The 15,048-nt window shown below is 36.2% G+C and overlaps 4 protein-coding genes and 1 non-coding gene across 5 annotated transcripts; 3 read left to right on the plus strand and 2 right to left on the minus strand.

Moving 5' to 3' along the window:
- The first annotated feature begins 591 nt into the window (after nucleotides 1–591).
- Nucleotides 592–1,664, plus strand: LOC129939594 (ankyrin repeat domain-containing protein 49). Its single transcript, XM_056047667.1, has 3 exons — nucleotides 592–851; nucleotides 932–1,058; nucleotides 1,140–1,664. Exons 1-3 carry the CDS (start codon nucleotides 719–721, stop codon nucleotides 1,522–1,524), a joined length of 645 nt encoding a protein of 214 aa, XP_055903642.1. The 5' UTR covers nucleotides 592–718; the 3' UTR covers nucleotides 1,525–1,664.
- A 73-nt stretch (nucleotides 1,665–1,737) lies between these two features.
- On the minus strand, nucleotides 1,738–1,810 carry Trnav-cac (transfer RNA valine (anticodon CAC)). Its single transcript has one exon. It is a non-coding gene; the product is annotated as a tRNA-Val (tRNA).
- A 7,529-nt stretch (nucleotides 1,811–9,339) lies between these two features.
- On the plus strand, nucleotides 9,340–10,776 carry LOC129941249 (peptide chain release factor 1-like, mitochondrial). The gene is made up of 3 exons (XM_056049833.1): nucleotides 9,340–9,773; nucleotides 9,827–10,052; nucleotides 10,114–10,776. Exons 1-3 carry the CDS (start codon nucleotides 9,435–9,437, stop codon nucleotides 10,767–10,769), a joined length of 1,221 nt encoding a protein of 406 aa, XP_055905808.1. The 5' UTR covers nucleotides 9,340–9,434; the 3' UTR covers nucleotides 10,770–10,776.
- LOC129941250 (exosome complex component RRP41) lies at nucleotides 10,708–11,689 on the minus strand. The gene is made up of 2 exons (XM_056049834.1): nucleotides 11,423–11,689; nucleotides 10,708–11,356 (listed from the first exon to the last, which is right to left on the minus strand). The coding sequence occupies exons 1-2, from the start codon at nucleotides 11,591–11,593 to the stop codon at nucleotides 10,778–10,780; spliced, it is 750 nt and encodes a 249-aa protein (XP_055905809.1). The 5' UTR covers nucleotides 11,594–11,689; the 3' UTR covers nucleotides 10,708–10,777.
- A 1,052-nt stretch (nucleotides 11,690–12,741) lies between these two features.
- Nucleotides 12,742–14,848, plus strand: LOC129938604 (uncharacterized protein C19orf47). Its single transcript, XM_056046266.1, has 6 exons — nucleotides 12,742–12,959; nucleotides 13,029–13,200; nucleotides 13,264–13,394; nucleotides 13,450–13,874; nucleotides 13,936–14,212; nucleotides 14,274–14,848. The coding sequence occupies exons 1-6, from the start codon at nucleotides 12,941–12,943 to the stop codon at nucleotides 14,597–14,599; spliced, it is 1,350 nt and encodes a 449-aa protein (XP_055902241.1). The 5' UTR covers nucleotides 12,742–12,940; the 3' UTR covers nucleotides 14,600–14,848.
- Nucleotides 14,849–15,048: the final 200 nt, after the last annotated feature.

The following is a 15,048-nucleotide window of genomic DNA, read 5'->3' on the forward strand; positions in this document are numbered from 1 at the left end:
ACTTAGTCCTTTGATTTACCATACACGGTAGAACCGAACTTGATTTTTGACTTGCTGCAAAATCCAAATGTATTCGCAGAACTAAACCGAGCCATCCCTGTTTTCACACAGACGATCGATGTTGGATCGGCTCGGGCCCAATTGGATCTTTGGCTCTGTCATGCATGGCTCGCTTTGCAGAAAGGCAAGTAACGTTGAGGAATAGATGACACGTGAAGTTGGCTACTAGCAGTCCATATCTATTTCTACTCTTGAATGTAAAGATTGATATAAAACAATGGTTCAATATTGTTTTAGTAGGTTATAAGTAAATATTTATACTTAAACTACGATTCAACATTTCTTAACCAGCTAAACGGGAAATAAAATAATTTGACTTTTGCATCAGGCCTTATACTATAATAGCTTTCATATATCATTTTCATTTACCTTTTTCCTTATATTAATAGGTCAAATAGTTTTCAATTAGATTCTGATCTTAATATATACTTTGTGGATTATGTGTGGATATATGACAAAAGCAAAACATACCCAGTGCAAAGCTACCCTTAATCCAATCAGCTTCTTTCTTTTTTGTTCTTCTTTCCATATTTTAGTTTGACTTTGACAGTTCTTGAGATTCTCAACAATAATACCGAGAAACAACAAGTTTTATTTGTTTAATTATTACACAAAAATCAATTCCATTCAAGTAAATTATCAAAATCAAACAAACAAAATGACTGACTACGATTCGGACGAGGAAAAATCTCAAATGGAGAAACTCCAATATGCAGATGTTAAGCCGGGAATGTTTGTCAGCGGCTGGGACGATGAGAATGACCTAATCGAAGAGGACAAAGATCCTCAAGGTAAATTTTGCTTTCAAATAAATAATCCAGAAATTAGAATTCTTAGTTCAATGAAAAAACAAATATTTTAATGTTTTTAGCAAGCTTAGAACGATTGATATTATGGTCAGTTAATGAAGGTCAGATAGACAAAGTTCGTGAAATTCTTGAACTTAATCCGGAAACAGTAAATGCAGTCGATGAGGATGGATATACTCCTTTGCATAGGTACAAAAATATGAATGAAAGTACCTACATACATAGCTTCATTCATTACCTACCTGTCTGTGTTTTTGTTTCAATTTTCAGAGCTTGTTACAATAATTTCGTTGACATTGCCAAACTCTTGCTTCAATACAATGCCAATTTGAATGCCCAAACTGAATTGAAATGGACTCCACTGCATTCGGCTTGTAAATGGAGCAACGCTGAATGTGCTGCATTGCTTCTTCAGCATGGAGCTGATGTTAATGCCAAATCAGATGGCTTACAGACTCCACTTCATGTTGCTGCAACAGTTTCCAATTGTCGCAATACAGCAATGACACTTCTGCTGGATAGAAATATCGATGCTCAAGCTCGGAATAATTCAGACGAAACTGCTGCGGTGATTGCAAGACGAACAGGAATGACATATCCAGTTTTTGAAATTGGACTACCAGCATTTCAAGTAGAAACTGGGTTAATTGATTAATACAAATATTTTATTTAACTAAATTAGATTTTAAAATATACTTACAAAATATCCAAAAATGGTTTTTTGTCCATAATTAAGAACATGTTTCAATCAAATATTAAGTCCATCATCTTTAATAAAATTCGCCTTAAAAGTAATCAGGTCTTACGTATTCAGTTTTAAAATTCTTGCAATATTAAAAAAATTGGAAAAAAGATTTCATCGCATGTCTGTTTCCGCCCGGGTTCGAACCGGGGACCTTGTGCGTGTGAAGCACACGTGATAACCACTACACTACGGAAACTGTAAAAATTTAGGAACGAATATTATACTTTAATTTAAGATTATACCAACATTAAGAGCAATTCATTGGGAGTTATTTCACATTTAAAAATAAATCTTTTAACATTTTACAACAATACTTTTGTGTGATTAAGTAAAGTGTATTTGTAACTTCAGAAAAATCGATAACTCAATTATATGTTTAAAAAGGTTTAAGAGCACCGGTTTCGCCGGATAAATTCAAAGATAGAATTCTTCACCCGTCGCAAATGTATCAGGTGAGAGCGAGATGGAGATGAACACCAGTGTTTTGGCAACCTACAAGAAGTAGCGAGGTAGCTTACAATTGCCTCTTAGTAACTGTGTCCACAACGGGCTGTCTGTAAACAGACAAATGAATGCAAACAACAATATTGCATGTGGCACGGAAGAAACGTTGTGCAATCAATTGGAAAATGATAAAGAAATGTACAGGCAAGTTTTAGAGCGAAAGAGGCGCCAAAATTATACCGATAGGGATGCAAAAAAAAGGGCAATTAAAGCAACTAAGAACGCAACTATTATGCTCCTCTGGACAATTCAGAAAATGAAACGGTACAGAATACTTCCAAATCAAATCAGGATGGCAACATGGCCATTGTAATCAAGGATGGTGTGAGTTCCAGTAAATCTAACAACAGCAATATCAATCAACAGAAAGCAGATGCAGGTTTCCTGGTGCCCTCCAATCTTTACAAAGGGAGTGACGGCTAAAACTATAATGGAAATGTTAAGTAAGTCAAAGTTTAACTTATATAACATTAAATTTGTAACTAAAGGTTTTTGCCGTCTTAAAATGTTTGTAAGAGGGGTTGATCTTCATGGTTTTATCATTGAGCATTTCAAGAAATGTAATATTGAGGCTTTTTCTTTTACTCCTAAGGAGCATACAAAATTTAATTTAGTACTTAAGGTACTCAGCGGCAATTTTTCTCCCGAGGAGGTACATAAAGAGCTGCTTAGATTGGGTTTCTCTCTGTTGGTGGTGGAAAAAAACTTTGAGACCAAGTGGTCTAGAGAAAATGAGATTCCCTTAGATCTCTTCCTTTGGGTCTTGGAAGACAGGGAAAGTGTTTCTAAAATTAAAAGCTTAAAAGGGCTTCTCAGACACAGAATTAAATGGGATTCAGTCAATAGTTCTGCGACCCGGCAATGTTACAGGTGCCAAAGATTTGGACACATGGGAGCATACTGCTCATTTGCAGTAATATGTGAATTGACGCGTTTTTCACGAAGTGGGAAAGTGTGAATTGGGGCCTTTAGAGTGAGACCTCGATTGCTTCATGAGTGGACTGCGGGATGACGGGTCATCCCACCAGTTATAAAGGCTGCTATAGTCGGGTGGAATATTTAAAACAAAAATAAAGAGTCTTGACGGCTATTAAAGTAAATAAGGCTGGCTTAAGAAGCTCAGTAATGAACCAGGTCAACTTAGTTCGTAACCAATCCTTCTCATATGCCGATGCAGCAAGAGGAGGCAAAGCTATGCATACCCCTGCTTTTTTACAGCTTACTTCCATTCCGGAGGGGTGATATATCGGATTTTATTGAAGAGTCCAACAAACTGTTTGATTTACCAACAAACCAATTAACTGCCAAATTCAGGGAATTTTGTCCAACTTACAACAAACTAGATGCTAACCAGAAACCTGGCGCTTATCTTTGCTTTAAAGCATCCCTTACACCCCCTTCACCATGAATATAAACCTTATCACTGCAAATATCAATTCCTTTTCACGTGACAAACAAATTGAATTAGATCTCCTTCTAAAGGACACTCTTCCTACAGCCTACTCCCAGGTAGGGAAACGGGCATCCTTCTTAAAAATTCTATTCAATTTTCGCAAGTTTTTTTCTCTAATAATATCATTTCAGCCACCATAGCTTCAATGCCTTTAAAATCATCTTACTCAACTAAAATTTTAGCAATAATTTCTATTTATATTCCGTGTAGCGTCGGTTTAAGTTTGGTTCCAGCACTTGATGATCTTCTATCCTGCCTTCTTAGTTTTGACTACATAATTGGAGGTGACTTTAATTCTCGACACACCTTATGGGGTGATTCCAAGACCAACTTAAAGTTAATATCTACACAATCATTTTCTTGACTTTGACCTGATACTCTACTCTACCCGCCCCACTTAGGGTTCGCACATAGATTTCTTCAAATCTCCGTGCCGGTAATAATATTGCATGTCTTACTTTGGATCTAATTTCTGAACACTTCCTAGTTTTTATTCAGCTGCGAAATAATTGTCCTTTTCCGGCAACTCCGAAAGTAATCAACGATATAAACCAATACATAATAAACCTAAACTAAGTCTTGGGTCTAAGTTAAACAACTTACCAATTCCATGTGATCCGAACTTGTCAAATGATGAAATCGAGATTCATATCAATTCTCTCTCTAACATCTTAACAGACTGCATTAAAGTGTTCAGCAAGACAAAAACCCTACATCCCAATCATTTTAACATCGCAAATGATACCTTTAATTTATATAAAACAAAAAAGAACTGGAAAAAAGGCTGAAATGAATTCATCAAAGAAAGAGTTAGAATTGAAGTTAACGAAAGTTTCAGAGCACAGTTAAATAGTCTACATAAAGCCTTCAGTTAACGTGTTTAAGGTTATTAATCGGATAACGGGTTGAAAGACTAAGAGTAGTGGGACAATTCTGTGACGCTAACTTTAGGTGATTGAGTGTTCAACTCATCTGCTGATAAAATAAAGTCATTTGAAGACTGCTATGCTGAATTGTACTCTTTGAGAGCGACTTCCGTCGATGTTGAAAACTCGCTTCTGGTAACAACCTTTATCGGTGCTTTTACAGCTTGGAACCATGCTCTGACTATCACTTCTTTTTCACTAGAGAATCTGTCAAGTGATATATCTAACGAATTTTTTGCATCTGCAACTCTAGTTGAGTCCATAATGTCTTCACTAAATAATAAAAAATCAGCGGTTCCTGACAACATCTCAAATTTTGTCATAAGAAAAGCCAAAGAAATCTTAGCACAATATCATATACCTTAAGCTAACAACTGTATAAACAATTGCTATTTCCCCCTATCCTGGAAAAAAGGCAAACTTATTCCTATCAGGAAAAACAATACTTCTAGCGCCTTAAGCAACTTTCGCCCCATCGCCTTTCTTTCCAACCTCATCAAAATTCTCGAAAAAAATTTTACTAATTAAAATTCAATCGTTCTTTCCTCAAGAACTCACTCAAATCCAACAGTTTGGCTTCAATCGTGGCCACTCCACGGAACATGCTCTTCTGGCTTTCCATGATAGAGTGATTAGTAATCTTACGGTATGATGGCTTTCTTTTGAAATTAAATCAACTTCAGTTTCCTCCATTTTTCATTAAAATTATCCAAAGCTTTTTGACAAATCGCAGACTTTCAGCCTTTTTTGAAAAGAAATACTCCTCTTTAATTCCTATTCTTTCAGGGGTCCCCCAAGGATCCATCCTTTTATTTACATGATTTCTCAATTCAACATAATGATTCTCAGCAGCTTTATACGCAGATGACACTCACATATACAGTTCTCACGAGCGTCTTCACGAAGCTCAAATAAATTAAATCCCACCTGGACATATGTAGCCATATCTTAATATACAAAAAATGGGGAATCCATTTAAGTTTTAATAAGTGCGAGATCATCTGCTTCCGTAATGACTCAGCAAGAGGACACTATCTGGCTGTTCGTGAAAGCTGTCAACTAAATCTTTGCATTGAAGGTAATTTAATCTCTGGTTTCAAATAACTCCAATGTGGCCTCTGTGTTACAAAAAATCAAAAGAAGCGTTATTCGTAGTTGTATATCCAAAAAGCGTAAACCCTCAGGAAAATGGGTTAGTAATAGAAGCATATATGTATGAAGAATCTGGAATAGTTCCATTACTTCATTACCTGTCTTTGTTAGCAAAAAAAGAATCGTTAACTTACAGCATCATGCTAACCCTGTCATCTGAAGCATCTTCGAGGGGAACTTTAGCAGATCTATTAATGACCTTTACTACTTGTCTCCTGTCTGCATACTTTCGGAGGACTCCAATAAAGCTTCTCTTATACAATATGATGAAACTAAATTTCTTTCCCCCTTTTATACGATATGCTCCATTAACAATTATAGAGGCTAAGTGGTTCAACCCTTACTACCCGGTATTAACAATTTAACTAAAAGACTTACTTAGCATAAAATGTATATACTCTATTAATTAAGGATATAAAATACGAAACTGATGTGATAAATTAATGTACAACGGCTCTTTTGTTTCTTCATACCTTGCTGTTAAATAGATATTAAGTACTTTATATTATTTGTAAGCTCTCTTCATACTAGGCCTTCTGCCCTCTTTCTTTTTATTTAAACATTGTTATCTCTTTCCTCTTCTTTCCTACTTCTATCCTCCTTTTATTTTATAGGTTAAGTTGTTTGATAGTTTGTCGAATTGTTGAGTGGACGCATTTTCAAAATCAATCAAGGCATTGTTCTTTAATATCTTTCTGTTTGTTTACAAATATCAAAAATTAGGGAATTGTTTAGCTTGGCCAATTCTTAGTCGGCAATATTACTTTCTGTGTTTATATAATAATTCTAAGTGTCAAATGTAAATGAAAAAATAATACTCAATAAAATTTACTACTACTAATCTGGATCTATCATTTTTGGCAAGTCATAAACCTTCCAGAAATTGTTTTTGTAGAACAATCCGTGATATTAAGCAGGTTCAGACCACATTAGGGGCTTCATTTGCAGTCAACTGAATTATTTGAATTTGAATTTTGACATAGGCAGCTAGTTAGTTTTTCAAGTAGTTTCATAAATTTAAAACATGGAACTTTAATTCAATAACTACTACTTTCAGTTGAGCAAGAATGACCAAAAATATTATAGTCTACCTCTTAAGCAAGCTCATAGTCCAACACGATTTGTATTTTGTACTGTAATTAAATATTACTAATTTCTTTTCCAATTTGACAAGAAACAATTTTACACGTAACATCAAATAGAAAAATAAATTATAGAGTAATAAATCATGATTAGTTGTTATTTTGACTTGACAGTTTGGGCGATATTTCTCGACCAGATTTTGTGACATCTGGCCAATTAGTTACTATAGAAACTTCCCTTTCCTTGGTGTCCCTTATGTCGTATGAATCTGCACATTGCTTTTTTCACCACTCAAGTATATTCGCCGATAGGAAATTTGTGAGTGTTTACTTTAAATGAAATTTAAGGGTGTTTAAGGCCTTATGAAACTAAGAAAAAGAAAAAGTCGAAATTCTGCCACATTAAAATGTCCATGTATCAGTTTTTAAAAAATATATATTCATTATCAATAGCTTTACGTCGTTTCGCCCAAAAACATAACACCCAAATACTAAAATGTCATAAAGCCCAAAATTGTTCACAAATCACAAGAAGATAAAAAAGAAAACAACGTGAATGTCATCACGCCCAAATCAATTTTAAATTTTCAAAATTCTAGTTTTCATTCTGCCCAAAAGAATTTTTAATTGTAAAAGATAATGATTTTTATCTTCTCTAATGTCTTATCACCCAACGACATAAAACCCAAATCATAAAATGTCATATCAACCAAACCAACTTTTAATGTCGTAATGCCCAAATTTAGAAATGACATGGCGCCCAAAATTTTTATTTAGCAAATTTCGCAAACAGCGATTTGACATTTCTTTCGTTTGATGTTAAAACTCAAATTTTCGTAGTGCCCAAAATAAACAAACATTTTGTCAGAATGCCCAAATATTGAAACACAGGACATGTTTTGGATGATATTTCAATTAGCAATTTAGGCGTCATGGTACTTTAAAAATGATTTGGGTAATGTCATTGGTTTTGGACTATGGTACTTTCTTCTGAGCGATATTTGATATTATTGCTTTTTTTTATTGGGCAAAAGTACCAAACACTTCTTTTTATTTGGAATCTCATAAAATCCAAAAAAAGGTTTGACGCCCAAGGGTCGGTAATATTGACCAAGAACAAAATGTTATTAAAATTCTTTTGGCACAAAGACCTAACATTATTTGCAATCCTGTTCCATTTACTATGAAAATGGGTGAATTTACAAAGCTAGTGGCTACGTAGTCAAAACTCAACTAGCTTTGTGAATGCCAAATTGCACTACAAAGATAGTCAATCCGGAACTGTCATATTAATGACAAATACAAATATATAAAATAAGAAACATTTGTGTTTTCCGAACTTTAAATAGTCTTCCATTTTGAATTCAATAAAACCAAATAGAAGATATAATATGATTGATTTATATTTGTATTTAAATGCCGAAAGATTCATTTCATTTTGAATTCTTGTGCCCTTACCGAGCAGCTGAGTTTGAAACGTCAAAGCCACTAACTTTGAAGCCGAAATTTGTACACTACGTCGTAGGGGAAATTTTAACTACTTTTGTAGTTGCATTTAGTTAATAAGATTCCCTTGACTACGAAGCCACTAGCTTAGTGAATGTCCCTAATGTTTGAGCTTCCACGTTCAACCAAAAAAATCTAAGTAAAAATCGATTTTTTAACGTTAGCTCTTTAACAAAGATTTACATGGATTTTCAAAGCAAAAAAGTAAATCTTGTCATATGTTGTCATATTGCCATAAGTGATCCGAAAGACAATCCCTATTTTTGAAATAGTTGAATATTTGAACATTGTAAATCAGGGTGACTGGGTTTATTTTACAATAGTTTTGAACCTCAAAATCTAAATATTTGTCTGCTTTTTGTGAACAGCTTAAAGTTGTTTTTAATTTTTTGGAAGCTATCTCAATTTAAAAATAAATAAATTATGTGTCTGAACAATCCGTTGGGAACTAGGGCCCAGTGACTTAAAACTCACAACCATTCCTGTGTAAAATTTGTTTTGTCAGGAATGTAGAGCACTTACTTTTTGAAGGCGCATTCAAAGGTCTTATTTGCACTTTTCATGACAAGAATTACAATCGAAGGATTTGTCAATTTCTCGCAAGACGCAATAACCGGTGAAAAAAACTTAAGGTTGCATAGACAGGGATTGAAACCAATACCCCTGGCAAGACATACCAATTTGTTCAAAAAGGTATCAGGTATGTGCGGATTTTTCCACATATCCAGGATAGCCCATCGAACACAAGATTTAAACCATCATTTTACTTCGATTCCAATTTGATCGCTAAGCAAAGATAAAGAGGTTAAGCAGAAACTTCAAAAATAAAAAAAATCTGAGCGAGATGAAACGTTAAAAGAAGTCTCCGCAAAAAAAATGTAGGCATGTGAAATAAAGGCTTCACTTTCCGCATTGCAGTTTTTTAAATGATTCATTCTCAATATATTACGAAAACCAACAAATAATGAAAAACACAGGTTGAAGTACAAACTTAAAAAAAAAAAAACATTTTAAATTTTTGTATGCAACCAAGAAAATGACAAAACTTCAAATTCTTCGCATTGTCAAAAAATAACAAATCGAACAAACCCTATATTCGCTGTCTGTACTGTAAAATGTCATAGTTTGCTTAATTATTTAACATATTTTATTTTATTTTACAAAACTTTCTAAATTTTAAATACAAAAATAATTTATATGAAAATGTTTCTGCGTAAAATAATCACCCAACAACGTCCACTACTAGTGCAGATATTTTCCAAACTTGACAAACGGTGTATCTCGGTCTCGAGCCAAAAATACTCGGCAGATATTTCGTTTCAAGATTTGAAAGTGAAAACATTTTTGGAAAATATTCGTAAAGAGTTTTACGACCTTCGTGTAAATAATGAAGATTTTCAAAGAATGAATAAGATTTCAGAAATCGTTCGGTCAATTGAGCAGCGTAATGTCCTCCTGGGAAATATAACTTCCCTTGATGATATGAAAAATGAAAAAGATGAGGACATGAGGCAGCTAATTAAGGAAGAGAATCAGGTAAGAAATCACAGTATTGTTTAAATTGACTTCTCATAATTATGTGGTCCAAGGTATATGCGGATCTTCTGAGCAAAACCGAAGAACAACTCTTCCAGCAAATGTTAACCTTAGCCGATGACGAAAGTTATTCGTCACTAATCTTCGAAGTAAATGCCGGTGCTGGAGGCCAAGAAGCTATGCTCTTCGCCGGAGAACTCTTAGATACTTACTGGAATTTTATGCACTACAAAGGGTGGGATGTGGAACCTCTTGAAGAGGATCGAACGGATATAGGAGGTAATAGTGTTTTTACAACCAAAAAAGGGATTGAATTTGATGAGGATGTTTTTTCCACTAGGTCTTCGTCATGCCAATCTCATTGTCCACGGAGAAGATGCCTACGATTTTCTCAAGTACGAAGCAGGAGTACACCGTGTCCAACGCATCCCCGCAACAGAGAAAGCCGGAAGGGTCCACACGAGCACTGCATCGATTGCAGTTATCCCTCGGCCTGACGATATTGATTGCACCATCAACGAAAAAGACCTGAAAATCGAAACGAAGCGGGCTAGTGGCGCTGGTGGACAACACGTTAACACAACCGATTCAGCTGTCCGAATTGTTCACATTCCAACAGGAATCGCTGTTGAAGCCCAGAGCGAACGATCACAACTGAAAAATCGAGAAATCGCCATAGCTCGTTTGCAAGCCAAGTTGTTGCAAAAGAAACTTGAAGAGAGTGAGAACAGCAAGAGTGCTACTAGAAAATCCCAAGTTGGATCGTTGAACCGCAACGAAAAAATTCGAACTTACAACTTTGCCCAGGATCGCATCACCGACCATAGGATCCAGGGAGGTACTGTGCACAATATGGCCGAATACTTTAAGGGCAACCAACACCTAGAATCCCTGATTGAAAGACTTGCCAGGGAGAATAGAAAAACAAAACTCCTCGAAATGATTTCCAATGTGGAATCGAATGATTTATTAGAAGCAGAAAATAAAAAGAAATAAAACTGAATTCACTTTGCAACATTACTCCAATCGCCAGCTGATCCTATTTGGGTCAGATGCTTTCTCACTTCCTTTTCTAGGATTGCTTGAATCTCCCGACAACCACCGAGAGCCTGTTCGATGACAATTGGCAGGTTGTCAAGGTGGAAACGCTGTGACATGTCCATGAAGGCGATCTTATTGGAACTGGGAAGTGATGCCACCGACAAAGTAGGGCCACCCGAAAGTTCCTCCACATTCGAGACATCTGTCAAGGGTATGTTTTCTTTGCTCAGTGACGCTGTGCATGCACACACATACTCTTTAAGACAAATGCCGGCGTCGACAAGTGCCAGAGTTGCTGCATTCACTGAGACAGCGTAGTTGGCTCCATCAGATTGAAGGACCTCGATGAAGACATCGATTTGGGATCGTGGGTACAGCTCAGTCTTTATGGCGGCCTTCAGAGCCTGCTGCAGATGGAGAGTAATTTCTTGGGATTTTCGATCACCACGAGGACGGTTCTTTCGTTCTGCAGTAGAAAATGTAGCCATGCTGTACTGGCAATTGACGCTGACTTCTTCATGGCTGCTTTTTTTTGATGAAGCCTAAAAGTAAAGGAGTGGTTGTCTTGAGGAGTTTTTTTTTCTAAATTTTTGTTAATGAAAACTCACCTGATGTGGACCATAAACAGCGGCTAGAACTTTTGTGTTTCCCTGTTCGATGTAAGCACTTCCATCTGGCTGAGAGAAAACACCGAGTTTACATTTGATTCTACGCAGTTCATGTGGTCGGCGACCATCTAAACGAAGGCCTTGCTCACTAAGTAAATTAAAACCAGACATTAGAGAAAGTTTATCTAGGAATTCGGGATAATTAATTGAGACTTCTTGAAATAAAGTCAAGAAATCACGCACATTTCTTGTTCGAATGCAATAGAAGTAAAGAAATGACAGCTGATTTGTTTTGGAAACTAAGCGAACACGGTGACACAGAGCGGGCAGTTATGTAACTAAAAAGTATCGCATTCAGATGAATTGTTAACCAATTTTTTCAAGGGTGGTATTGCATTATATTATTTGAAAATCAAATATTTTGATGAAATATATTAAAGTAGCCAACTCTGCAACAGGTAAATCTATGTATTAAAAATAATTAAATTATATTTGAAATTTGTTTAAATGATGATTGAAATTAAATTTTTAAATAACATTGTCTTGGTATACGTTTTTACCGACAAAACTAACATAATGTGACCGAGCTAACGTCACTTTTATTCCGCGAGAGGTCTGATACAAACTTAAGTTCCACCTGTTCTGACTTCTGAACCTATATTTGCAGTTACAATTCAGGGTTTGATAATTGAAAAAAAATTTCAAAGGGAGATTTCAGAGGGACGTCTAGAAATACCAAGGGAGATCTGGAGATTTCAAGGGAGGTCTAGAAAAATCCAGGGAGTTCTACAAAAATCAAGGGAGGTCTGGAAAAATCAAGGGAGGTCTGGAAATGTCATGGGAGGTCTGACAATATTAGAGAGGTCAAAAAAATCAAGGGAGGTCTGGAAATGTAAAGGGAGATCTAGACAAATCATGGAAAAAAAGATTTCTTTGATTTTAGTGCTCAAATGCAAAAAGTGCTTTGCTTATACCCGAACTCGCACCCACCCCGAATCCTATAGTGATCCCATGTAGGGGAGTTGCAGGGAGCAGCATGCCCTCCCCTTATATACCTAGCTGTTAGTTCCCCGTGCTATCAATTCAAAAAAACGAAATACAAAAAAGTAGGGTTGAGTCCGAAAAAGAAAATATTTGTTTTTATGACTTAAAGACTTTAGAGATATCATTGTTAATATTCGTATAAAACACTCTGAACGCTTTCAGTAAATCACTAAACGCTCTCAATTATGCAATTTCCCTGAACACGGCCACCAATAACGCCCGCCTTCAGATGACAACAAAAACCCTCACACAAAATCCAACTTCATCTTCAACTAAACTACTGTCAAAATTATTTCTTACAAATGGCGGATGTTTGTTTTTTTAACCGCGTTCCATAGTAAATTATAAATCATTTTTTCTATCCATCCATAAATAATCCTCATCCGCATTGAGATTCATTCAACACCTAGTTTTATATTAAATAACATTTGTTTTATAAGAATTGCATAACCCATCACATCCATAGCTAAAACTATGTCTGTTACCAATGCAAGTATGGCGCATCCATCCACCCACGACAAGAAATAAGTTTTCTATCGTTTTCTTTTTTAAATATTTTTAGCACAATGGCTCAACTTTTTCAAAGCAGCTGGTGTTCCAGGTGGGTCAGCTGGAATGTATGCACATTTATTCGTAGTGAATCGCATTCAATTAGATATGCTGACAGATTTAAACAAGGAATACCTGCGAGAGATGGGAATCACACTGATGGGTGATATTATAGCCATTCTGAGGTAAGCCAAGTCGAAAAAATGTCTATAAATAGATGAAGATTAAATTGGGTGATCTATTTGTAGGCATTCCAAACATGTGAGTGAGCAAACAGCTCGAGAGAAAGTCCTCAGTTCAGAGAATCCCTTGCCAGTGGCGACTGTAGTCGCAAATCCCATTGCTCGAGATGTAAAGACCATAGAAAATAACAAAAATCGTAAGGAGACCCAGAGAACCTTTATTAAGTAATCAAGAATTTATTTCTTCCCCAGATAAATCGACATTATCAACCAATTCAGTACTTCCCCTGCCCAAAGTTCCACGACGAGTTTTGCCAGAACACGAAGGTAAATACAAAATCAAATTGCCCTCTGGCACAACTGAACGTAGCAAAGAGATACTCGCCAAGAAAGCGATGCTCTATTCGGACAAAGAAACTACAGTGAAACCCCGAGTCTTTGAACGCCTTTCCCGGAGCACGCACAACATTGAGTTCGAAGACCTGACTAAACCAAACAAGAAAAAACCTTTGATCGATCAAAAGATTAGAATCACAGGAGTTGGAAGCAAACCCTTCACCGCGTCATCGTCGTCGTCGATATTCTCCCGCCTAGGAGGCAAATCAGACCCTGATATAATTGAGGTTCCGTCTTCGGATCAGCAAATTAAGCCAATCCTCAAAAAGTCGTCAAAATCTGTAAGTTTGAAATGTTTATCTTTCCGTCAAGTATTAATTATAAGTTTGTCTGATTTTGCAGAGTTCCTCTGGCGTAGTCAAATCCATCTCAAAGTCTTCATCGTCTTCACAGAAAGTACTCCTGGTTAAGAAAGTTCCCATCAAATTAGATTCAGATAACTCCTATGACTCGGACGATGATATGAGAATGGACACAAGCGGCGACAAGATTGTGTCGTTTGCATCCGAAGCTGAGGTTCGTGAGATTGCCCCTCGTGTGGTTAGCATCAAGGGAAAGTCCAAAAACCGATTGACTACTACATCCAACATAAAGTCTCGAATGGGTTCTGGGATGCATGGTAATATTTTTGTGATATCCTTCTCCTGACCGTTGAACTAATAGTCCCCCTCTCCATACAGCCGATAGAATCCATCGCACCGCCAAACCCGTCAAACTGAAACTATCCCCGCAGCAGAACAAAATTAGTCCCAATAAAGCTCAAGCAATTCGTATGAAATCCGACGAACTCCTCAGATCAGAAAAACCAGTCTACAGCCGATTGGGAACCAATCCCGTAGGCAGTGGGCTTTCAAAACTAGCAAATCGCATTGGGCGAGTTAGCCTGGCGAGTAGTTCTAAATCAGCAAATTCAACAGCGACCGGTTCCTCCTCTCCATTGCCACGTAAAAAGACTCCGAGTAATAAAAGTGGAAGTGTTTTCGAGAGATTAGGATTTGCCCGTTAGACTTTTGAAGACTAATCTATTCGAAGAGCTCATCTAGGTCATTAGTTTTACTTAAATTTTCACCAGAGGAGTACCTTGACTTCGTAATAAAATTGCAGATGATTTAGAGATGGACGAGATGTGAAGAAAAAGAAGGAATATTTGAAAACCAGATTGTATCAATGTTTGACTAAAAATAATGCTTTTTTGTGACTACGAAGTAGTAAAACGTAAATAATTAAGTTAAATAAATAATTATAATTCATCTAACACTAAATTTTTTTCTTAGAGTGTTAATATAACCAACGACAAAATATTTAAAGTTATTTAAAGAAAAGATGATAAAGTGTAGGGATTTTTTGGCCCTGATTTGTTTCTAAATGTGATTGGGAGAATGTATAGAGAACTTAAGTTCCAGCAAAGCGAGGTACCTTGTCCTTGTCCCCTACATGTCTTTAAAGAATTTTAAA

This window comes from Eupeodes corollae, chromosome 1, assembly GCF_945859685.1.
Source record: "Eupeodes corollae chromosome 1, idEupCoro1.1, whole genome shotgun sequence".
Lineage (NCBI taxonomy): Eukaryota > Metazoa > Arthropoda > Insecta > Diptera > Syrphidae > Eupeodes > Eupeodes corollae.

Coding starts and splice junctions, on each gene's coding strand:
- LOC129941250 (XM_056049834.1), bottom strand. CDS start 11,593: ATGTCTGGTTTTAATTTACTTAGTGAGCAAGGCCTTCGTTTAGATGGT. Junction 11,357..11,422: donor CTGTTTATGGTCCACATCAG/GTGAGTTTTCAT, acceptor CTTTACTTTTAG/GCTTCATCAAAAAAAAGCAG.
- LOC129941249 (XM_056049833.1), top strand. CDS start 9,435: ATGAAAATGTTTCTGCGTAAAATAATCACCCAACAACGTCCACTACTA. Junction 9,774..9,826: donor TAATTAAGGAAGAGAATCAG/GTAAGAAATCAC, acceptor ATGTGGTCCAAG/GTATATGCGGATCTTCTGAG. Junction 10,053..10,113: donor GGATCGAACGGATATAGGAG/GTAATAGTGTTT, acceptor TTTTTCCACTAG/GTCTTCGTCATGCCAATCTC.
- LOC129939594 (XM_056047667.1), top strand. CDS start 719: ATGACTGACTACGATTCGGACGAGGAAAAATCTCAAATGGAGAAACTC. Junction 852..931: donor AGAGGACAAAGATCCTCAAG/GTAAATTTTGCT, acceptor TAATGTTTTTAG/CAAGCTTAGAACGATTGATA. Junction 1,059..1,139: donor GGATATACTCCTTTGCATAG/GTACAAAAATAT, acceptor TTCAATTTTCAG/AGCTTGTTACAATAATTTCG.
- LOC129938604 (XM_056046266.1), top strand. Junction 13,395..13,449: donor CATAGAAAATAACAAAAATC/GTAAGGAGACCC, acceptor TTTCTTCCCCAG/ATAAATCGACATTATCAACC. Junction 13,875..13,935: donor TCAAAAAGTCGTCAAAATCT/GTAAGTTTGAAA, acceptor CTGATTTTGCAG/AGTTCCTCTGGCGTAGTCAA.